The sequence below is a fragment of the Globicephala melas genome, chromosome 18 (genome assembly GCF_963455315.2).
Source record: "Globicephala melas chromosome 18, mGloMel1.2, whole genome shotgun sequence".
Lineage (NCBI taxonomy): Eukaryota > Metazoa > Chordata > Mammalia > Artiodactyla > Delphinidae > Globicephala > Globicephala melas.
The window spans coordinates 7,712,934-7,735,136 of NC_083331.1; the positions used below are offsets into that span (position 1 = coordinate 7,712,934).

General features: G+C 49.0%; 1 protein-coding gene across 3 annotated transcripts in view; it reads left to right on the top strand.

The window, feature by feature from the left end:
* Positions 1-4,048: 4,048 nt before the first annotated feature.
* The window catches only part of B3GLCT (beta 3-glucosyltransferase), a 108,554-nt gene continuing 90,399 nt past the window's right edge, over positions 4,049-22,203 (top strand). Inside the window, exons 1-2 of one of the 3 annotated variants that reach the window (XM_030882559.3) lie at positions 4,049-4,230; positions 18,143-18,192. In XM_030882559.3, the coding sequence (XP_030738419.1) occupies positions 4,158-4,230; positions 18,143-18,192 (123 nt within the window). In that variant the 5' untranslated portion in view covers positions 4,049-4,157. Of the gene's footprint in view, positions 4,231-16,996; positions 17,025-17,856; positions 17,879-18,142; positions 18,193-22,203 lie in introns of those variants that run through there. The other 2 variants (XM_060288038.1, XM_060288039.1) reach the window with 2 other exon arrangements.

Genomic DNA, 22,203 nt, shown 5'->3' on the forward strand with positions numbered 1-22,203 from the left:
GGGCGTTATGCTAAGTGAACTCAGACAGAGGAAGACAGATGCTGTATGATCTCCCTTATATGTGGGAGTTAATATATACACACACCAAGCTCATTGGTGGTTACCAGAGGTAGGGGGTAGAGGATGAGAGAAATGGATGAATTTTTTTAAGTTTAAATAAATTGAATTTTTAAAATGGATCATAGAGGGGAAATAAAACATACTTAAATTGCAAAAAGAAAAAAGTTAGATGCAGACACTTCCTAGTGCTGTGTTGATAAGCCTATCAGGAGCTATTCCTGATCTTTACTGAGAACTGAGGCTGTGTGATTCTAGAAAGGAGAACAAAAGAGCCAAGTGGTTAATCTATTTCTGATCAGAAGTTTCTAGGAGATAGCCCTTTTTGGTAGAGAAGACTTTACACCTTTTTCTATCTTAAAAAGCCCCCCCAAAAACCAGAATGGCAACAGTGTCGGATTTCGGGGCTTGTCCTGGGGGCTTGTCCTGGGGGCTTGTCCTGGGGGCCTGCCGAGATGGTAACCTCTGTTGTGCTTCCTGGATCTTGGTTCAGGGCTGATAGTCTGTAGGAACCCCATGGTTAAGCCTCTTACGGTAAAAATTGTGGTTTCGCTTATAATCTTGGAATAGCTTTGGAAGCAAAGGGAGAAGCTCCTCCAGGGTGTGGGAGAGACCCCCACATTAATTGTCATCAGAGTGTTCCTCCTGAGCGCCTGCTGCAGAAGAGGCTGTGGCCAGTGGGTCTACTCCAAGCCATGCAGGTTTCTGCTGTCTCTTCTCCCATAGGGGATAAAGATTCCCTTGCTTCCCTAAAGGTTAAAGCCTCAGGTGAAGTGACTGGTTTCTCTCCCATGACCAGGTGTGCACCGACTCCGGGGGTATGAGGCATGGTTAGCCGATGGTTAAATCATGGGTCTGATTATCACAAAGACCCAGTTTTAGACATTCTAGTCCACTGTCAGACGCCAGGCCGGATTTTAGGTTTGGAAAATAACCCCCAAGGGCACTCATAGTTCCTAAGGCCACTTTTCAGTGTGCAAAGAGGATGGCCTTCCCGACGCCGTGTAAGAGGGCCCTGAAAATGGAGAGTTGGAATCTGTCCCTTTGCTGATTCAGGACAGGATGCCCAGTCATGGGACAGAGGCAGCCAGCTGGGCGGGGCTGGGCAAGACGCCTGTGCCCTTATTGCCACTCCCCAACCCACCAGACAACTTTGAGTTTTGCTTTGTGCGTGTGTGCCTCTGCCTGGGATGCCCTTCCTCTTTTTCTCAGCCTGGGAACCTCCTAGTTCCCCTTTAAGACCCTGCCCTAAAGTCACTTCTGCTTTTCTGACCAAATCCCAAGGCGCTGATAGATTCTGTTTTTGCCTCCGTATGTTCCAAAGTGTTTCCACCTGTGCTATAGCATAACGTTGCAGCAGGAACATTACTTCTGAACGTTTCTATCTCCCTCACTGGACTGTGAGTTCTTGTGCCCAGGGCCACGCTTTATGCTTCTTTGTATCTTCCCCAGAGCCTAGCAATGGGTGTGCCAGCTAGAAGGCGTTCGGCGCCAGTTGAATGAATGAATGTAGTCCAGTCTTTTGGGCCTATAGTTATTATGAGATCAGAAACCATCTGTTTGGAACTTATTAGATTATTTGGCTATCTATGGTTTTCTGCATATATCTTTATGTTCTCCTTTAGTATTTAGAAAATTCTTTTAAAAATTACCGGTCTGTTTTCTTTTTTTTGGCTGCGCTGCGAGGCATGTGGGATCTCAGTTCCCTGACCAGGCATCAAACCCGTGCCCCCCCAAAATTACCAGTCTGTTTTAATCATGATGCAATAGGGCCCCCCAAAAGAGGTGACACCCTGTTCTACCCCTGCACAGGGGAAGGGCATACTTTTGAGGGCCAGTGTGGGGATGGCATCTGGAATTCAGCTGAGTGAAACCCAGGCAGGCAGAGCTGTGACCTGCCCTTTTTTCCTATCACAGTCTTACGGGGCATGAGATTAACTGTTCTCTATTGAAAGGTGTCCCCTTACAGTTGGTGTTTCAGGTGCCGAGGCAGGCCATGCATCACCAGGAATGTTAGTGTCCCCGCGCGCACGTTTGGTTCCAGGAAACTCCCAACCCGTGATCGGGAGGGAGTGCTCCCGGCAAGTCCATTTATCATGTGATTAGAGTAAGTGAAAGGTAATCCTTTTTAAAATGTGAGTTATGGAGCTTTGTGATGTACCATTTATCTGTGTCTGCCGTGGGAAGGAAGAACACTGGGGCAAGCTTATGACTTAGACGGTGCTCTCGGCTGTATTTAGGGCTGTTTCCCACACCTTTACTCCACATGATGAATCTGGATGAAAATTTTGATTGAGCACCTAGAGTTGCTTGTTACCAAACATGGAGTAGGTGTGTGAACACATACCCAGTAAGTAAGCTGCTTAATTTCTAGGCTTCTGTGTCTGTTTAAACACCTTGTTTTAGTGTTTAATATCTAATATACGTGAGGAATGTCTTCTTGGAAGAAAGCTAAACAGCTTTGGAAATTGGAAAACTTCTAGAACTCTAAACCAGGCAGGTGGGTTTTAAAGCAGGATAGAAGGGATCACTGTAGTCAACCATAAATTTGCAAACCTTCACTAAAAAAGGCAAGGAAGCAGTCTTACATTTCTTTTCCCTCCCAGATCAATGGTGTTGACATGGAGCCACAAACCTTGGCTGACTGGAACAAATGGCACTATTTGCATTCACATAAAATGGAAAACACACAAACTATTCAGTTCCCAGTTTTAAGACGGCAACATAAACCAGAGAGAGAAAACCCTGTCTCCAGACTTCCTTTTAAAATACTTGTAGCAGCTGTTGTACGGACAGATGACCATACTGGCCTCGTGCGTTCAAGGTTAAACCTCCCAGTGAGCATTCAAGTTTATTAGTCTCAGAACAGCAAACATTCATTCAGCACCTGCTTCTCTATATTCCCCACATTGTACTGGTATCCCTAGGGCCTGGGACTGGTCTTCATGCAATGTTTAGCAACTGGGTGAACGTTGCATGTCCATGTGGAAGATGCTGGTGTTCATGGGGTGCCTGGTACACTCCCGGGCACAGAGTGGGCATCCAAAAAATATGACGAAGTATGAATGAGAACATTGATGTGACCTTCAGGAGGTCACGGTCGAAACTCAGGTGAGCATTAGCATTTGGTCCCGCCTCCTTCCTGGGAGAAAGAAGTGTGTCAAGGCTTGGGGGAGGCAGAGCGGGTGCAGGACCCTCAGAGGGGGCTGCAGTTCTTCCTCTGTAATTGCTTCCTTTTAGGCCACCATCTTCCCGGCTGGGGAGGGACAGTCACCTGGGGACAAGAGGGACTTTCCAAAGGAGGTTTCTGTGGTCCCTCCACTCTTCTGCATTTTAATGTAATTTATTTTTTATCAGACTTTTGAATAAAAGTCCTTCCCTCTTCCATTATGGTGAACACTTAAAATTAAATTTATACAGAATTACGTTTACACAAATTTCTATTAAAAGCCAAATTCCAGGCCTAAGCTATTGGCCAAATTCCATTAAAAAAAGAATATGAAGTAAATTAGTTGAGCTGATTAAAAGCACCTTCATCAAAGTAGAACATTGGTGCCAACGATGTTGAGTTGAATTATTGATTTTTTTAATATAGCAGATGGTACATTAGCAGGGAAGAAAAGTGATTCTCCTTCCCCTCCTCTGCCGCCCATTCCCTCCCCGCGCCCCCCCCCCCACAACCGCTTCACTCTGGGGATAAGAAGGGGCACTAGAGACTTACTGGCGACCACGGAAAGGGAGGTGATGGAGTAAGGTGGGAGCGCACGAAGGCAAAGGATGGGGCCTAGGTGAGGGAGAGGAAGGAAAAGGAGGGGTGGAGACCGCAGGGAGCAAAGGTCAGATGCCTGGAAGGAGGGCGCTGTCCCCGCAGAGAAGCGGCCACCTCGACCCGCACCCCGGCCGCGAGCCAGGCAGGCGCTCCCGATACTGGCCGCCAGAGGGCGCGTCCGGAGCCGGCGCGGAGCTGGGGGAGGGAAGAGGGGAGCCGGCGGAGGAGGGTCAGCCGCGGCGGCAGGGGCGGCGGCGGTAGCGGCGCAGCTCCGTTCTCCGCGCGTCTCGCGTCCCCGCGTCCGGACAGGGCGCGCAGCCCCGCCGCCGGGATGCGGCCGCCTGCCCGCCGCGGCCGCCGTCTGGCGCTCCCGGCACTGCTCTCGCTGCTCACCTGCTCCCTGGGTAAGTAGCGGGCGGCCCGGGCGCGCACGGGAGAGGCGCGGGCTCCCCGGGAGCAGCGCCGCGCCGCGTCCGCGCCGAGGGAGACGCCGGGCGGCCCAGCCCTGCCCCGCGGGCGCCCGCGCCCCGCCGCGCCCACGGCAGCGCCCTCTCGCGGCGCCCCGGCCGGACTCGGCTCCCCCGAACCTTGGGACCCAAGGGCGCTCCTTCCCGGCCCCTTTCGGCTCGCGGGGTCCCGCCGCCGCCGCGGCCCGACTCGCGTCTTCCCGCTTCCTTCCGCTGCGAGCCGGCCGGCGGCCGGCCGGCCCGCGAGGGCGCGGCGCCCACCCCCACAGGAAGCGTGGAGTGAACGCAACTGCGAGAAACTTTGGATGGAGGGAAGCGGCGGCCGCGGGTCCGCCCCCTTGCCTTCCGCCCGCGCCCCACCGGCCCCCCCGGCCCCCAGCGCGCCTGGCGCTGGCGGCAGAGGCTGGAGGCGGGCGAGCTCCGTGGCCCAGGTCCCCGCGCGCTCCGCTCCGCCCGGCCCGCGAGGGCGACCGGCGGTGCCCCCGGGGCTTCCTGAGCGGTCTCGCGGACCTTCCCTGGCCCCCTCGGCTGGGATGCCCACCAGGCACCAGCCCCTTCTACGGATTCCTTGACCAGGAAGGGAGGACCGGGTGTCCGGCTGGGCCTCCGTGTATCGGTCGTGCCTCTGGGGAGGCCGTGGGGAAGCCTTCCCGAATCTTGCGTCTTCATGGGGGAAAATTAGAGAACACTTCTGCAAAAGGTGCTTGTCTGCTGCTGCTGTAATGCCCCTTTCGTTTTTTCTTCCATGCTCCTCACAAGAGCGTGCTCCCCCCCTTTATCATAAAATAATGTGATGAAAGTTTTTTTAAAAAATCATTGCAATTGACTCACGATGAGATGTGTTCAAGTTTGGAGGAAAAATTATTCCTTTTCAGTGTTCTCAGGGTTGTTGTCTCTTTTATCCCAGACTTTTGTGTTTCCAGCCTGTTAAGAGGCAGTAATTTTCAGATTTTTAGATATGGCAGACTGGTGCAATTTAGAAAAAGACATAGCGTCATTGTACACTGCTGTTTTGGTAGCCCACCGGACAGCCGTTTTGATTTGGACTTAAATTCTCTGAATAAGGACTTTAACCTGTGTACCCCTGGCATGTCTATAGGAGCTCAGTAAGTGTGGGAAAATCGAGTGAGATTAATTGGTAATTGTTCAGATGCGTGATTAAGTAAGTAACAATGTAATTAAAAATGTTTGGGCACCTTGGGCAGAGAAGGCTATAACTGACGGTGGGGAGCAACTGAACTTGGCGGGGATCTGCTTTAGTGGAAGAAAGAGTTGCATTGCTTGGGAGAGGGGCGGGCAGCCCTGGGAGAAGGGGAGGTTGGAGGGGTGGGACGGGGGCTAGGGGACTCCTGGCTGCATCAGTTGGCCTGCTGCCTAGACGTTTTGCAACTCACCAAATGGGGTGGGTGGTAACTGAAATTGGTATTCTATTTATAGCCCTGCACTTTGTAAGATGTACTGGGGATATAATATACGTATATAATATATTCACTATACAGGCTGAAGTGCACACTTGTGTTGCTATGTGTATGTATTTTTCACTGCACGTAAGGGAATATCTGCACTGTCCACACTTGGTGTAAGGGAGTATCTGCACTTTCCACACTTGGTAACACATTAAAGGACGTAAAGAATGAACTAAAATGTCCACATATTTTTACAGATGTCTGTTAGCCTTGTGAAGTTGTCTTAGGATAAGCACAATAAGTAAAACATAAAAACCTATTAAGAGTTCCCCGGGAGACATTTGGCTTTGTGAACTAGCTTTCATGGGTTGGTACAGAGAGGAAACTGTATTCTTCTAGGTCTGAAGTAAATCTTGAGTTCCTTTTATTGAGCTCTGCTTTGATGTAGTGGAGGGGCACCAAGAAATAAAAAGCTGTGGTACTCAGTCTTTTTATATCTTGAAATCAGGGTTCTTAGACTCTTGCTGAAATAGAGAACATGATAGGAGTTCCAAGGCATGTGAACAATCTGGACAGAGTAAAGATACCTTAAATATTCCCTTATAAGGGCAGGGTGGGGGCTGACTGTATATAGTTTAGTTTTCCCACAAATTGTAGTATATTCATTTGAGCTTTTAGAGAAAAGTCAATATAGAACATTTATCTTACACCCATACGGTTATACAGACAAAATCCACTGCAACTTCAGTTCTGAAGTCCAAAGCTAGTACTAGCCTCAGAAGATTTATTCATGCCTCTAGGTCAGCCACTGTGGCTTCTCGTTGCCTTGAGTCTCAGTTTTCTCATATAAAACAGGAGGCATAGACTAGATAAAATACTAGAACTTTGCCATATCTTACAGTTTTAACTGATTCTATTGTAGCAGAATCTGCTATCTGCCCCTCCAAAACCCTTAGTTCCTTCTTTTCCTGGATGAAAAACCTCTTAGATAATCAGCACTGTTGTGGACTGAGTTGTGTCCTTCAAATGCCTATGTTGAAGCCTTGATCCCTAATATGACTGTATTTGGAGAGGTGCCTTTAAGGAGGTAATTAAGGTTAAAAGAGGCCATAAGGGTGGGGCCCTAATGCAATAGGACTGGTGTCCTTATAAGAAGAGGAAGAGATGCCAGACAGGCTCAGAGAAAAAAGGTTGTATGAGGACACAGTGAGAAGACATCCATCTAAAAGCCAAGGAGAGAGGTCTCAGCAGAAACCAACCCAGCTGGCACCTTGATCTTGGATTTCTAGCCTCTAGAACTGTGAGAAATAAATTTCTGTTGTTTAAGCCCCCCAGTCTATGGTTTCTATTATGGCAGCCCTAGCAAACTATAATACAGGGGTAAGGGGAAGGGTGTAGGTGTAGGAGTGGTAGTGGTGGTGGTGGTGGCAGTGTGTCTAGTGGACAACATTTTTCATTGGCCCTTGCAAACAGCGGTAGCCAGTGAGCTATCTGTACAGCTCTTTGGGTGCGTCTCTTGGTAAAGCTTATTAAAGGTGGCTGACCCAGCTGAGATACAGGTCCTCTGCCATTGTTTCCTCCCCCTTCCCATGGCCTATTATGTGAATCTAATGGCTGGAGCTACAGTGGCCATCTTGTGACCACGAGGTGACCTTGAAGACAGAAGCCAGTAGTAAGGATGGTAGAGCAGAAAGGATGGTACCCCCTGGGTGCAAGGTGGATGTGGGGCACTGTGCTAGGCCAGGATTGCCTATTTCCACACTTGTATTGCATTAAAGAAAAAATCTGCCTTGTTGAAGCCTCAGTTGTTGTTGGTGGGGGGGGGTGGTTATTACATGCAGCCAAACCTAATTCTAATTGATGCATCTGTGAAGAAGCTTATTTGAACCAGTGGTCAAATAATAGATGTTAACGTTTGTCTTTCGTATCCCTGTTTCTACTCTGAGTCAGGATTATATCTCTTACCACCTGCCAAAATTAGGGATGATTTTTCATTCTGAGCCCGGTCTCGCTCTGATTCTTTTCATTGCAGTAAGCCAGACATTTTAGGACCCCAAGAGTCACACCTGGCTCCAGGTTGGTTTGTGTTTTTTAGTTTGGATTTTTAAGCCCTCCGTTTATTTCCTCAGCAGTACTCAGATATTACTGGCACAGATTTTAACCGTCTGGATGGATTCTCTGTTGTCCAGGTAGTCCAGGCCCCCCAAGCTGGCATGGCCGGCTTGCTCGTGGACTTGACCCAAGGGAGTTGGCCGGTGGCCAATAGTCAGGCTGGGGGGGGCGGGTGGTGGAAGGGGAGGGAGGAAGAGTAGCTGTTTCACGTGGGGGTGGGGGAGGGGAGGAGATGTCCAGACCCTCTTGTTAACTTCTTCTGAGGAAAACACTGTGCGCTCAGTACTTGAGCAGGTCATAATTACTGATCTCATTTGGACCATTAAGGGCCAGGTGTTTTGCTTTTCATTAGAAACATAAAGCAAGCCTCATTTGCAACTGTTACTCGTTTTGCTTCCTTGTAGCATTACAGGTAGTCCATCCTGGTGTTGAGCAGATTCTTGCTGAAGAACAATATACAGGAGTGCTAATTCCATCTTTCCAAATATAAAGGAAAAATGATGGTGGGTATCAGGGGCTTATCAGACCTCTTATTGGTCGAGAGTCTCTCTTAATGTCACATTTCAACCGTCTGATCACTAAGCTCCTCCCAAAGAAAACAGATTCAGTGTAGGTGCTGATTTGAACTACTGGAACGTATTAATAACTTAAATAGTATTAAAAGGAAGAGCTGTACTCACAGTTTCTTCATCTATTCCGGAAGTGTCGAGTACTGTCTACTATGTGTCAAGCCCTGGGGTTGACAGGGCAGGAAGGAGACCCATCTAGTCTGTCCCTACCCTCGTGGAGCTCGCAGTCTTGAAGGGGACCTTGAACACGAACTGCACCAGGAGTAGAATTGCAGCCTGCCCGGTGCTGCGGTGACGGTGTCCAGGGCTCTGTGCTAAGTGTTGCAGGGACGGTTGTGGCTTTTTACCTGGAGTCTGGAGCAGTGGTTCCCAACAGGGGGCCATCTTGCCCCCCAGGGAGCGCTTGTAGATGGCTTGTAGGGGCTGGTTTGGCAGGAGTGCTGGTGAGTGGCCTGCAGTGCACGGGACAGCTGGTGAGTGGCCTGCAGTGCACGGGACAGCTCCCACTGCAAAAGAGTCGATTATCCGGTCAAATCATCAATAGTGCTGGGCTGAGAAACCTTGGAGTTGCCTGTTTTCTTTTTTTTTTTTTTGCCACATCGTGCGGCTTGTGGGAACTGAGATCCCGGACCAGGGATGGAACCCAGAGGGCCCAACCTTGAAAGCCCGGACTTGTAACCACTAGGCCACCAGGGAACTCTGGAGTTTCTCAGGGAAGGGCATCAGAGCTCAGACCCAAAGGGGAAGCAGAGATCAGGTACCTGGAGGGAGGGAGGGAGGAGGGGAGCACGCCCGCAGGGGCAGAGCTGTGCTGGAGGAAGCTGGTGGAGAAAGACAGGACTAGAGAGGGGAGGGGCTGAACGGTCAGTCGGGGCGCTTATGCAGGGCTGTGAAGGCGAGGGGAGGAGTTCTGGGCTTTGTCCTTAGAGTGGTAGTGGGTACTGCAGGGTTGTCTTAGGAGAGTGACAGTGATTTGACTTCCATTTTAAGAAGCTCACGCTCGTTAGAACAAGGATGGGAGGGGCCCATGTGGACGTGAGGGACCAGTGAGGAGGCCACGTGAGAGCTGATTAAGAGTCTGGGGCGCGGTGGTTGACTGGTCCAGTGGGCTGAGAGGAGGGTCAGGGATGTCATAGGTTCTAGCTCTGAGCTGTAGGTGGAGAGTGCCTCTGTTTACTGATACAGGCACTGATGGAGAGGGACCAGATTTAATCAAAAGAAGAAATTTTTTATTGTAGTTAAATATATACAACATAAAATGAATCATTTGAACCATTTTTAAATGTACAGTTCTGTGGCATTAAGTACCCAGATGGTTTTCTAAAATTTACTTTTAGTTTTAAGGGGAGCTGAGGATGATGAGTTCCATTTGGTCAAGTTGAGTTTGGGGGTGCATGTGAGATGCTTAGGTACCACGTCTGGTGGGCAGTTAGTTCTGCGGGTCCGGAACTCAGAGGAGAGGTCAGCTCAAGAGAGATTTGGGGGAAATTTGAGTTTTTTGTTTGTTATTTTTCTTTCTTTTTTTTTTTTTGCGGTACGCCAGCTTCTTACTGTTGTGGCCTCTCCCGTTGCGGAGCACAGGCTCCAGACGCGCAGGCTCAGCAGCCATGGCTCACGGGCCCAGCCGCTCCGCGGCATGTGGGATCTTCCCGGACCGGGGCACGAACCTTTGTCCCCTGCATCGGCAGGCGGACTCTCAAACACTGCACCACCAGGGAAGCCCTGTTAGTTTTCTTTCTTAAAGAAGAGAGCGTTGATTGACAACATAAATTTATTTAAACGTTTACTCAAAATGTATGTGTACTGAAGATTTGGAAGAAGTTGGGGAAGCAAACAGTCTATCTGTAAAGCTGATATGATGTAAAGCTGTAGGTTTAGACAAAACAAATGAGTTAAAGTATCATCAAATAAGATTTGAATGCATCTCAAGTATAGCAATGCTGGTCTCTCCAAGGGATACGACTTGCTTCCACTCATAAAGGAATATTTTATGATCTGAAGAGGTGATGTGTTTTGGTTTACATCATTGCTTCCCATAAGAAGCTCAAGGCCCTTTGCACATCACGCTGAATTTATCTTCTCCGGATCCTCGAGGGTGGATATGCAGGAGTTTGCTTTTCATTTATGGAATGAAGGAAGTAAAGGAAGATAAATGGCTAAAGCCTGTCGTGAGAAAAGCCTTGTTCCGTCCCCTTGAGTGCCAGTCTCCCTGTCCATCCCAGTGCCTGTCAGACTCCAGCACATACGGGAACACCTCAGGGTCTTAAAGAGTCCCCTTTGTTAAGGTCTCCTTTGTTAAAATGCAGATTTCTGGGTCCCAGCCTGAGAATTTTCGGATTCAAGAGAGCCAAAATGAGGCCCCATGGTCTGCAGCTTTAATAAGAGGCCAGGTGAGTTGTGTGTGCTGGCAGGTGCAGAACCCTTCTCAGGCCCCCCTGGCCCAGGTGTAAACTGGGACTGTTACTGGGCGATTTTCCTGCAAGTCTGTAGAATGTAAAGGTGATTGCTGGTTGCTTTGTCTTTAAGCTGAAGTCAGGAGCTGTTATGGAGAAAGCCAAGCGTGGAACTGAGGCCTGATATTCGGCAGTCAGGTGTTCTGTCTCTTTGGAAAGGGAACTAGAAACCCCAGAACTCGAACTCAGAAGTCTTCCTCTGGTTCCGGCCTCGTTTGGCAGATTTATAGATGCTGCTGGAGGGACTGTAGTGCGTGGAGCACGAGTCTCAAAAACAGGAGCAGTACGTTGTTGGAGCAGAGATTTTTGGGTAATAGGTGAGTTCCCAGAGGCGCTAGAACATCTCAGGCTGCGGATGCCGCGGATTCAGTGGCACCAGCAGGGGTGCTTTTTAGGACCGGCTTTTTACGTTATAAAATTAAGATACCAAAAGTCAGGCATACATGATCCTGACAGTTAACTGCTGAGCGTCCTCTAGCAGTGTACAGGAACTGGACGGAGTGCCGACTCCCTTGGGTTTGTGTATTTGCTCTCCCGGAGCCCTTGTGTGTGTTCGGGAATGGGCCCTGTGATGCCCCTCACCCATGACTCCGCCTGTGGAACGTGCTTTACGAATCTCTCCCCAAACTCTGAGTTAGAATTTTCTTGTTTTCAGATCCTGAGCGGCATATGGGTTTTCGTATCATCTGTTTAAATGAGATACGAATCAAAGAAGCCAAAGATCTTTTCCTTCCTAAAATATATGGTTATTTCCTTTTTCTTTTTCTCCCTCCCATTTACTGTCCTTCCTGTGCATATGCTTACCCTCTGGCACATAGAATATATTGGTCCTGGCAAACGTCGTTTCCAAGTGAGGAAAAATCTGTATTCCAAGCTCCACTTTCCCACTGACTTCTATGAGGAAACGGGGGACGTGTTTCAGACGGAGCGAGCCCAAGCGCGGGCAGCCGTGGGCTGAGTGTCGGGGCTGTGTGCTCCCTGCCACGCCTCTCGTTACTTCTCCCAACTGGCTGCATCCTTTGTAAGTGAACCCATGGAACACCGCAGAGGGGTTCCCGACACGGAATGCCATCCACCTCTCCACCTGCTGTGGTGGCAGAATTGTGCTGGCGTTGTCCCCAGAGCGGCACATCTCTTTCCCTGAGAGTTTGCTGTTGGTACCTGGCACCTGAGCAGACGGCTCAGCTCCAGCTCTTCCCGTAGGCCAGGCATGGCCCTGGACGTGTGCAAGCATTGCCTTAGACCTCCCCGGTTTAAATTCCCCCTGTACAGGGAGGGAGGCAGAAGCTCCCAGAGGCCTCGTTGCTGAGCTGCTCAGCGGCAGGTTGGATGGCGCGTGGTGTGGGAGTTAAGACTCCATGTGTGAACAGGGTGCTGCGCTCGTCCTCGGGGTCACGCGGGACCCCCGCAATGCGGCGTCTTCCCTCGTTCTGTGGAGCTCTCACGAGAGGGCTCCTTCAAAGGACACCTTGAAAACGCCTTACACGCCTGCCTCCTCCTCTCTGCCTGGCCGTGCCTTTTTGTCTCCTTTGCAGTTCTGCCCCTGAGATATCGGGGCTCCCCCGCCCCCGTCCTCCCCGTCCAGCCTTGCGCCCTCAGTTCCGTGGCTCGTGGACACACTGAGCCGCGGAGGCTCCCCTCACGCCTCTGCGCCGCGCGGCCCCCTGGGGACCAGGCTGCCATGCGGTGTGGCCACTTGAGTGCCCGGCAGCACCTCGGGAGATTGGGAACCAGACTGAGTTTTCCCACAATCCGCTCACCGCTTGTTATACTCCAGCGTGTGACGGGCACCCCAGTCTGCCCGCCCCTCGGATCTGAAACCCGGAATTACCTACACTCGTCTCTCTGCCCGCTCCTTCCCTGCCCTCATCCACCTGTAGGGTCCGTCTCAAGGTCTGGAAATTCTGCCTCTTCAGTATCTCCAGCTCCACTCTCGGTCCCCACGTCGCTCTGCGCAGGCGCTGCCTCGTCTTAATTCAGTCCCTGACCTCTCATTGCCTGGCTCCGTTACCCTCCCAGCTGGCATGCGTGTGTGTCTTTCTTTGTCCCTCCACAGCCCACCCCACACGCTGCCTCTGGAAACTTGTCTAGGGCACACACTTCCACATGGCACTCCCCTCCTTAAAAGCGGCTCAAAGCTTTTAATGGCACTCAGAACAAAACCAGACTCCCTAGCGCTAACCCCTTTCCCGTTGGCCCTGTCATCCCCAGCCTCACCTCTGGCCCCAGTCACACCCTCCCCCCCAGCTGTCCATGCCCGGGTCGCTCCCCTCCCCCCCGGCTGTCCACGCCCAGGTCGCTCCCCTCCCCCCGGCTGTCCACGCCCGGGTCGCTCCCCTCCCCCCGGCTGTCCATGGTCTGGGCACACTGGGCTGTGTAATGTGCTTGGTGTGCAGAAGCCTGTTTCCAGGCCTCCTCCTCTGTGCTGGAAGTCTCTGCTGTCTGGAGTTTACTTGCTCAAGCCCCGCGTTGAGCTTGCTGCCCTGCTTGGTCCTTTGCCCTCCCTCTTCAGGGGCTCCCTTGGCAGTGCCATTAGAACAGCTGCCATCAGAGGGTGCCCATCTGCACTTGGTCGTTGGTGGAGAGACTCGTCTGTCATGTGAGACCATCGTCTGTCATGTGAGACCATCAGCTCCTTGGGGAGCTGCTCATTCATCTTCTCCCGGCTGCTGGCATGACACGTGGCTGTGACACATGCAGCCACTCTTTGATTTTCTGTTGAACAAACAATAGCATAGATGAATAATGATAGTGACAGTAGCTGCTAACACCCAGAGCCTCAGCGTGTGCCAGGCCCCGTTCTGGGCCCGCTGCGTGGGCTTCACCACCGGATCCTCAGCTGCCGGCAGCTGGTTCTGCCCTCTGTCCTCGGCCCTGCGTAGGGATGGGCCCTCCATCCTGTGGTTGGGTGCCCCCTCCTCCCCCCGACATGTCCACAACCCTGGAGACAGTGGATTTGTCAGAGGAGGATGAGGAAAGCAGGCCCTGCCCCAGTTCCTGGACCAAGCGCGTTTGTTTCTGTTCCCTCTGCTGCCAGGGATTATCTTCAAAGCAGGTAGTTGGAGCAAAGTAAATTGGCTGCAGACCTTGCATCCTGGAGCTTCAGGCCCCTTCAGAGGAGCTGCGATTAAACCTGGAAGCCCTAGGGAGCTTGAGTCGCCGGGGGCAAGGCTGTGCCGCTGAAACCTGTTCAGTGAAGTAGGTCGCAGCGAAGAACGGACCGGGGGGAGCCCTGAGCCCGGAGGGGGGGCGGGCGGGCCTCCAGCCGTGGGCTCCCAGGGGTGTGGTGAGCTCTGATCTGTCCGGCCTGGCTCAGATCCCTCCCTCCCGGCTTGTGTGGAGGACCCACGACCACTCGGCCCCACCGCAGTTGATCGTTTGTTTCCTCTTACAGCAGGGCCACCGCCAGCACCCCCTGAGCCTTTAGTCTATACTGAGCCCTCGCTGGACACTTTCCGCCTCGTCTCACTTCATCCCGGCAGCTCTCCTCCGAGGGGGTCATTTAACGTCTTACTGCTTTCATATTTTGGTGTTTAATTTGGTTTCTCTGATAAATGTTACCGGGAGAGCTTGGGAGGATAAGTCCGGCACAGGAAGGAAACGGGAGTTAGGAGGCGCAGTCGCCTTCCTGCCTGGGCTGGTCCTGCTCCCTCCCTTCTTCCCTCCCAGGAACAGAAGACCCGGTAGGTTAGTGTTGCTTAAGTCATTGCAATGAATTCCTCTCCCGTTTTCTCGCACTCGAGGGCTGGGCTGGCCTATGAATCCTAGGCCCAGGTGAGCTGTACAGTTTGATTTATCTCTCGGGATAGGTGTGCTAAGGCACATTAGCTGGCTTGAATCATTTAAAGTTCTCCTGAGAAAGGTCTTATTTCTGTTGCCTGCCCTGATTTGCACTTTAGATATAGTTCCCTGCAGCGACTCACAGGAATTCATGTTGAAAATAGAAAGGGGAAAATGACTTTCAAACAGCAGCTTGGCATAGAAGAGCTTGATTTACCTTCGAGTATTATTCCAACTGCGCATCAAGGCCAAGCTTTCAGGAGTAATTTTTTTCCCCACTGAAGCTGGAAATTATGAAGCCAGACAGCAAACACGGAGCCTCAGGGCCCCCCCTCCCCGGCCCCCGCCACGCTCTGTGAGATACCTACTCTGTGCTCTTGTTAGCCTTGTTGAAGGTGACAGGTCTTTCTTACCTCACTTGCTAATTTTTCCTCCTCTGTCAGCACCATTTCTCCTTCATTTCCACGAACTGCAAAAGCTGGCATTCTGTTGGTAGGAATTCTGTAAATGATTCATTATTTTCAAGTTGGATTTGTTAATGGTGTAGCATATTCTGTGCCTTCAAAATGCATTTGGTTCCTTGATGATTTCTTTTGTTTTATTTAGATTATGGAAATGCAAAGATAAAACCAGCTAGTATTTTTTTTTAATATTCATCTCATGGGGATTATCTTGCCATATTATGATTTGCTCTTCTGCCTGAAAGTAACGGTATTTCTTATGTTACTGCTTTAAATATTGTATAATTTATTTCCATCGTGGGAAAAAGGAGTTCTTAATTTCACAGCAGAGTGATAGGGAGAAATATGTTTTGTTTCCCTTTTTTTAGAAAGATATTTTACCATTAGGCCGGTATATTTTTGGAGAGAACTAAAATCTAGTTTACCCTTCCCTCAGTGCAGCCTTGTCTGAATAAAAGTATGGTGTCTTTATTCCATAGAGACAGGGAGGATTTGAGGAATTCACTTGATTCCAGGGCAACATCTTTCCTCTCTGTAATTTCTACTTTAAACAGTAACACTGTCGACTAATATTAGTTGCTTATTTATGAAAGGTTATGTGTTAGTAATATTTAGAACCAACACCAACTAAAGACAGTTTTTCTTCAGTACAGAGTCTGTGTTCTGAAGGGCAGGGGCTTTTGTGTTGACATACTCTTCTTTTTCACATAGCTACCTGGCTTGGCAAAAAAGTGAGGTAAGACTAACCCTGGTTATTAGCTGAGGGGTCACTGAACTTGTTAAATTGGGAAAGTTATTTTTCTTGATAAAAGAGGAAATTCTAACCCAGAGAGCTTTGACTCTCCATGTTTGGAATAAGGCATCGATGGGTTTGGGGAAGATGGATTTTTGAGTATCAGGTCCTACATTAGATTGACCTCAGTTTTTATATCCCGCAAGTTGCTACAGTGTTCTGTTTTCTGGAATTCTGTGATGCTGAGTGGTGTTGATGTGTTGCAACCTCCCTGTATGATGTTTATTAATAATTCTGTTTTGGGGGCTTCCCTGGTGGCGCAGCGGTTGAGAGTCCGCCTGCCGATGCAGGGGACACGGGTTCGTGCCCCGGTCCGGAAAGACCCCACATGCCGTGGAGCGGCTGGGCCCGTGAGCCATGGCCGCTGAGCCTGCATGTCTGGAGCCTGTGCTCCGCAACGGAAGGGGCCACAACAGTGAGAGGCCCGCGTACCGCAAAAAAAAAAAAAAAAAAAAAATTCTATTTTTGAGACCTTCTTGAGGGTTTTAAATGTGCATGCTAGTTTAGAGATAAACAAAAACAGAATATTAAATACCCAGAAGCAGAATTTAAATGGTGTTTGAGGTTAAATCTCTCCTCTCTTCTTAGAACTTAATGAATGATTTGGGCTCTGCATTTGCCTTGGCGTGTGTGTGTGCGTGTGTGCATAAAAAGTGAGAAAGCAGATCATACCCCAGTGAACATAAATTAAATGGGGGCACTAAGCTCTTTTGTTCTGCTGGGTTGACCATGTTCGCTGTAAGGAGGAGACAGCCCTGAAGTGACGGATTGGGAAGACTTGCATTCATTCGTTCAGTCACTCATGTGGGTAAATATTTATTGACCTTCTTCTGTGTGCTGGCTGTGTTCTAGATTTGGGGGCAAACAGTACATAAAACCACATTCCTAAGGAAGAAAAGCCCATATTCTTGCCTTCATGGGGCTTACATTAAACTAATATATAAGACAAGCAGTAAACAAATAAGTATATATTATGTCAGTGGTGGTAAGGGCTCTGGAGGAGAATAAAGCAGAGGCAAGGGCGGGGGCAGTGGTGGGCTTTTCTCTCCGGAGCCACATACAACACCTGCTGGCATCTCAGCTCCCACAGAGAGGTTCATTTGTATTTCACCCTGCCTTCTGAAATGTCATCCTGGAGGTGGGAATGATTAAACCACGTGAGTCGTTTGCCTCTTAGCGTGAATATGTGTTAGATTATCGCCTTTGAGCAAATGTTAGTTGAGAGAGAATTTGAGGTAGTGGATGTCTGGGGATAGGGTGGGAGGGATCAGAGGTATCGGGATGGGTGGCATTGTCTCCTGCTTCTGAGTAGGACCTCCTGCTACTCAGGGACTACCCCCAACTCCCATGGGGCTTGCACTGCATTACTGCTCCTTGGAATTGCCTGGCCAGCCCTTCAGTACCTTCCTGCTCCATGGCATTGCTCGTTTTTTTTCCTGGGAATGCTAATTGGAGAAAGCAAACTCTACGAAATGCTTTCCTCTTAGCTTTTCAGGAGAAGTGCACTGTAAAATTAAGGCACTATTCTTTGTCTGGTTAACCTTCCTGACCGTTTGGTTTATCATTTTGCTTTCTATTTTCCACATGTTACTGTCAGGTTACTATTATTATGATTTTTAATGTGGAGCCTGGATGTGTCTCTAGGGATATCTTTGTCTATTTACATGCTCCGACTAGAAACATTAAATCATTCTAAATGGGGAATGATTCTAATTCCTCTCGCTCCCCTGGCCCCATGGCTTCAGCAGGGTTCTGGTAACGCTCCCCTGCGTGCCTGGAGCAGTATATGCAGCGCGCTGCTGACCCGAAACCGCTGAGACGGAAAGCTTGCCCCAGATTTAGCTCTGCGGCCCGCCAGGCTCCGGCGGGGATGTGAGAGTAGGAATTTGTACTTCTTCCTGCTCGATTCTCAGCAATTCCCCTTTGCTTCAGAAGGCACCAGAATCCAGGTTTCTAAGAAGTTGTATTCCATATGCATCTATCTTGTGGTTTATAGCTACAGACATGAATGGTATACTCAGATCCTATCTCCTTTGATGTAGTATTTCCTTAGCTGGTTCCCTAAGCATGTTGCCTTCACACCGATGGATAATCTTAAGTCTGGAGAAAGGCAGCCTGCGGTACTAGTTTGTAGCAATTGCAGGTGCTTTTAAAAATGAGCAAAATTGATCATGTTGAACTATGATTTTTTTCCCCATTTGAAGTAAAACTGTTGACTATGAGAATGAACCCTTATTGCTGATTTTAATGTAAAAATGTTTCTCTCTTTTTCCAGCTTTTGCTTTGGTTTCTAAAGATGTGAAGAAGGAGGTCAAACAGTCTAAGGTACGAATTGTAAAGTCAAATCTATTCCTCCTGAGATTTGTCTGTATTTTCTTTAATAGGAGCTGTAATGATTTCATCTTTCAATGAATTAGTGAAATGTTGGTTAACACAGATTTTTGAACCCAAGCAGCAACTTACAGATAGGTTTGCTTTTAAAAAAAAAAAATCCTTTATCGTTAAGGCAGATCCACTTGGTTTTAAATTTCATTTTAAGAAAAAAGGTGCTTGGTTACGAAGCTAGACATTTTAGAAGTCTTGCTTGGATACCGTAGTTTTCTCCAGTCTTACTGCGTCTTAACCTTGGCCTTAATTTTCCCAGCCTGTGAAAGGATTCTGCTGTGTCAGGGTCACAAGAGCCTGAGTATCCCTCACCTTGAAGGTGGCACCGTCTGAGCGGGCATCCTGGGGACTGGTCAAGAGACCCCAAAGGTGACTGGCAGGCTCCTTGCACAGTCAGAACCCGAAACCAAGACGTGGGGGACCCATGGAGAGGGGATAGCACGTTTCCAAATCTCAGAGCTGCTCCTTTGCCATCATTGGTCGCATTCAAGAACTGCATCTGAATTTTACCATTTGGGGTTGCGTTAGATCAGTTTAGCATACGAGAGAGAGAATATTTTTAAAATGTGAGTTTTTTTTTTTTTTTTTTTTTTTTTTGCGGTACACGGGCCTCTCACTGCTGTGGCCTCTCCCGTTGCGGAGCACAGGCTCCGGACGCGCAGGCGCAGCGGCCATGGCCCACGGGCCCAGCCGCCACGCGGCCTGTGGGATCTTCCCGGACCGGGGCACGAACCCACGTCCCCTGCATCAGCAGGCGGACTCTCAACCACTGCGCCACCAGGGAAGCCCATGAGTTGTTTTTGTCACTTTAATTAAGGCTCAGTTGACTCTATTTTTTTCCCTCGCAATTTAGTATAAAAGCATTTTTAAATATCATGTTTCTTTTACCATCAGAGTATGATTGTGCTAACTATGCCGTGGGATCCCTAAATGTGAATAATAATTCCTTACGGTTTTAAGATTCTTTGTGATTAATAAAGCATTTTCAGGCATTTCATTTAACTTGATTTTCTCAGTGATCACGTTATTGCTAAGCAAAGCGGACATTCGCATGGAGAGCAGAGAAAATTTGCCCTTGGAGAAGTTTAGTGATTTGATCGAGGTCACATGACTGTTAAAAGGTGAAGTTAGAATCCAAATTTTCAGACTCCTTGAATTTTTCACACTGCAGTTTTGTATTACATTGTCACGTGCATTGCCACGTGTGTGTTTGGCAATGATGAGGCTCATTTATAATGAACTTAAGGGTTATTAATAGGGAATTAAAATTTTGTGTAATAAATTTAGAAATTATAGCCCATTCTTTCAAATGGAGGTTTTTACTAATCTTTTCAAAAGAGGAAATAAATATATATATTTGGCCTTAAATACATATATAAATAGAATAGAGATAAGGTGAGTCCTATATCTTAGTGTCATGTTTCATGCAAAAGTATTAAAGCCCTTGAAAAAGGCCATCAACCCCATCTGTGCTTAGGCCGCACAGAGCCGAAAAGCCATTAATCCCATGAGGAGCGGCAGTGATAAAATGTCCACTGTAGCCCAGACCCAAGGCTGGGAGATGGAGGAGAATCAATTTGTCCAAGGTCATCTGTAGATGAACCTGAGATAGGAGTTAAGGCTCTTTCCAATAACCGCAGGAATCCGGGATCATCATTAGTTTATCACTCTCAGCAGAGCTGACTGGGATCTGACCCTGCTGCCCAGAAGGCCGCCTTCCGTCCTGCTCACCACACTGCTCGCTTTGGTCAAGGGCTCTGGTTCCCTAGAACTAGGCCAGCCCTGCTCAGGGCTGGGGTCCTTCCCCAGACGGATCAGATTCGCTGGTTGGCATCTGGTGGCTTCGTACCAGAATCCCGAGGCTGCCAGTGCCCTGTCATCCTGCCCGGGGCTTGCCCTCTGGCCCAGGCTCCCCTCCTGGGCTCCTGGCCCCTGGCTCTTGTCAGATTCTGACCCAGCCCAGCTTTCCGTGGAGCCTGCCCTCCCAGGTTGGGGCTCAGGCTGCTACCTCAGCCAGGCCACCAGACTGTCTTCCAGTTGCACTTTTGCCCGGCCTTACATTCTGTGCTGGTCTGTGATCCTGGACCCTGTGGGACGTAGGCTTCGAGCTGGGCTCTGGAGCCAAACTGCTGTGGTTCACGGCCCTCCTACAACCCTGAACCCCTGCGGGACTCAGCAAACCTCACTAAGCTCAGCGTCCTCGTCTGTAAGACGGGGTAACAGGACTGCCCTCAAAAAGCTGTTTTGAAGATGAAGTGGGTGTGTGTGTCCGTGTGTGTCCACCACTTAGAGCAGTGCCAGTTCCTGTTTAAATGTTGACCTGCTCTAACAGCAAGAAATGTCTTATGCAACCTTTCAAGAGGTACCCACACAGATCAAAGTAACGGAGGAGCCATAGGCCTTCCTGCTTTTATCAGTTAAATGTCTTTTATGGTGGTTGTTGACTTCATATGAAGCGGATGATGAGGATGATAAAAAGAGCAGGAGTTAATAATTACTGAGCATTTGCTTTGGGCAGACATTACGTCATCTAACGAAACCCTCACAACAACCCTGGCAAGTAGGTCTTGTAATTGTGATTCCTATTTCACTGAAACCGAGCCCTGAACTAGTGCATGGTAGAGGCAGAATTAGAGCACGGGCCCAGCTTACAGCTGAGTGTAATGATGACCACATCTGGTTCATTCATTTTATTCGAGATCTAGGGGGTGGTGATTGTTTGTGACCGAGTAGAAGATGCCAGTTTACGTCTCTTTCTTCTTAAAAGATGTCGTAACAAATTCTTTGAGGTTGTTTTATCTCCTTTTAATGAAGGATTTATAAACTGAGCATCGCATATATGGATTGCAAGTGTTGAAATCTATTGTGCCTTAAAAATTAAACCTGCACGGAAGGGTGACTTGGATTTGTCTTTTCCTGGCCAGGGTAGGAGCTGTCTGGGGGGTAGATGCCCTGGTAGCAAACGTCTTTCCTGTCTGAGTAGCAATCCCGTTGACTTAGAAAACTTTGACAGTGAGCACATTTTGATGGGTATTGATAGTCAGTGTCAGAAACATGGATAATAAAACAAACCGTGTGTTTCTTCTTGGGAAAAGCTAAGCCTTTTCACGAGGGAAGCTGGAGACAGAATTGTAAATGTTCTGTCAATTCGTTCATTTAGTCTCATTTTCTTTCTCAAAGGGGAAATTACTGAAGACCATTCTGGTTCCGTTTCAGTTCACCTCATTCAAGTATTTCTTGGATATTTTATTTTTACAGTTTACACGTCCTAGCTATTGTGTCAGGCAGTCGGAGCCGCAGTGCTTAATAACAGATAGAAAGCTGTGGAATTTTGGTTGATTTTCTTTGGTTTTAGCAGGGCATCTGGTAGAAAGTCCAGTTCCTGTTCCAGCTTGTTTAGTCTGGAATCGCTGAGTTCAGGATAGTTTTTGTGTTCTACTTGTGGATAAAGGTGACTTTTATTGTAGGTATTGCTCTTAGTGTACACTCAAAATATATTTCCATCTAATGACACGTATTTTCTGAAGAACGCCTCTGGACGAGGACCGGGCACGCGTTACCGGTGGGTGGAAGGAAAGAACGCCGGAAAGGAGACAGAGACCTGGATTTTAATCCTGGCTCTGTGGCTGGAATGGCTGTTGGAGGTTGGGCAAATCCTGTATCTTTCTGAGCTTCCCTGACTTGCAAAGGGGAGTGTTGGATTGGATCATCTCCCGTGCTATTTTTAAAAAATTGTGGTAAAATACACAACATAAAATTTACCATTTTAACCTTTTTTTTTTTTTTTTTTTTTTTTTTGCGGTACGAGGGCCTCTCACTGCTGTGGCTTCTCCCGTTGCGGAGCACAGGCTCCGGACGCGCAGGCTCAGCGGCCATGGCTCACGGGCCCAGCCGCTCTGCAGCATGTGGGATCTTCCCGGACCGGGGCACGAACCCGTGTCCCCTGCATCG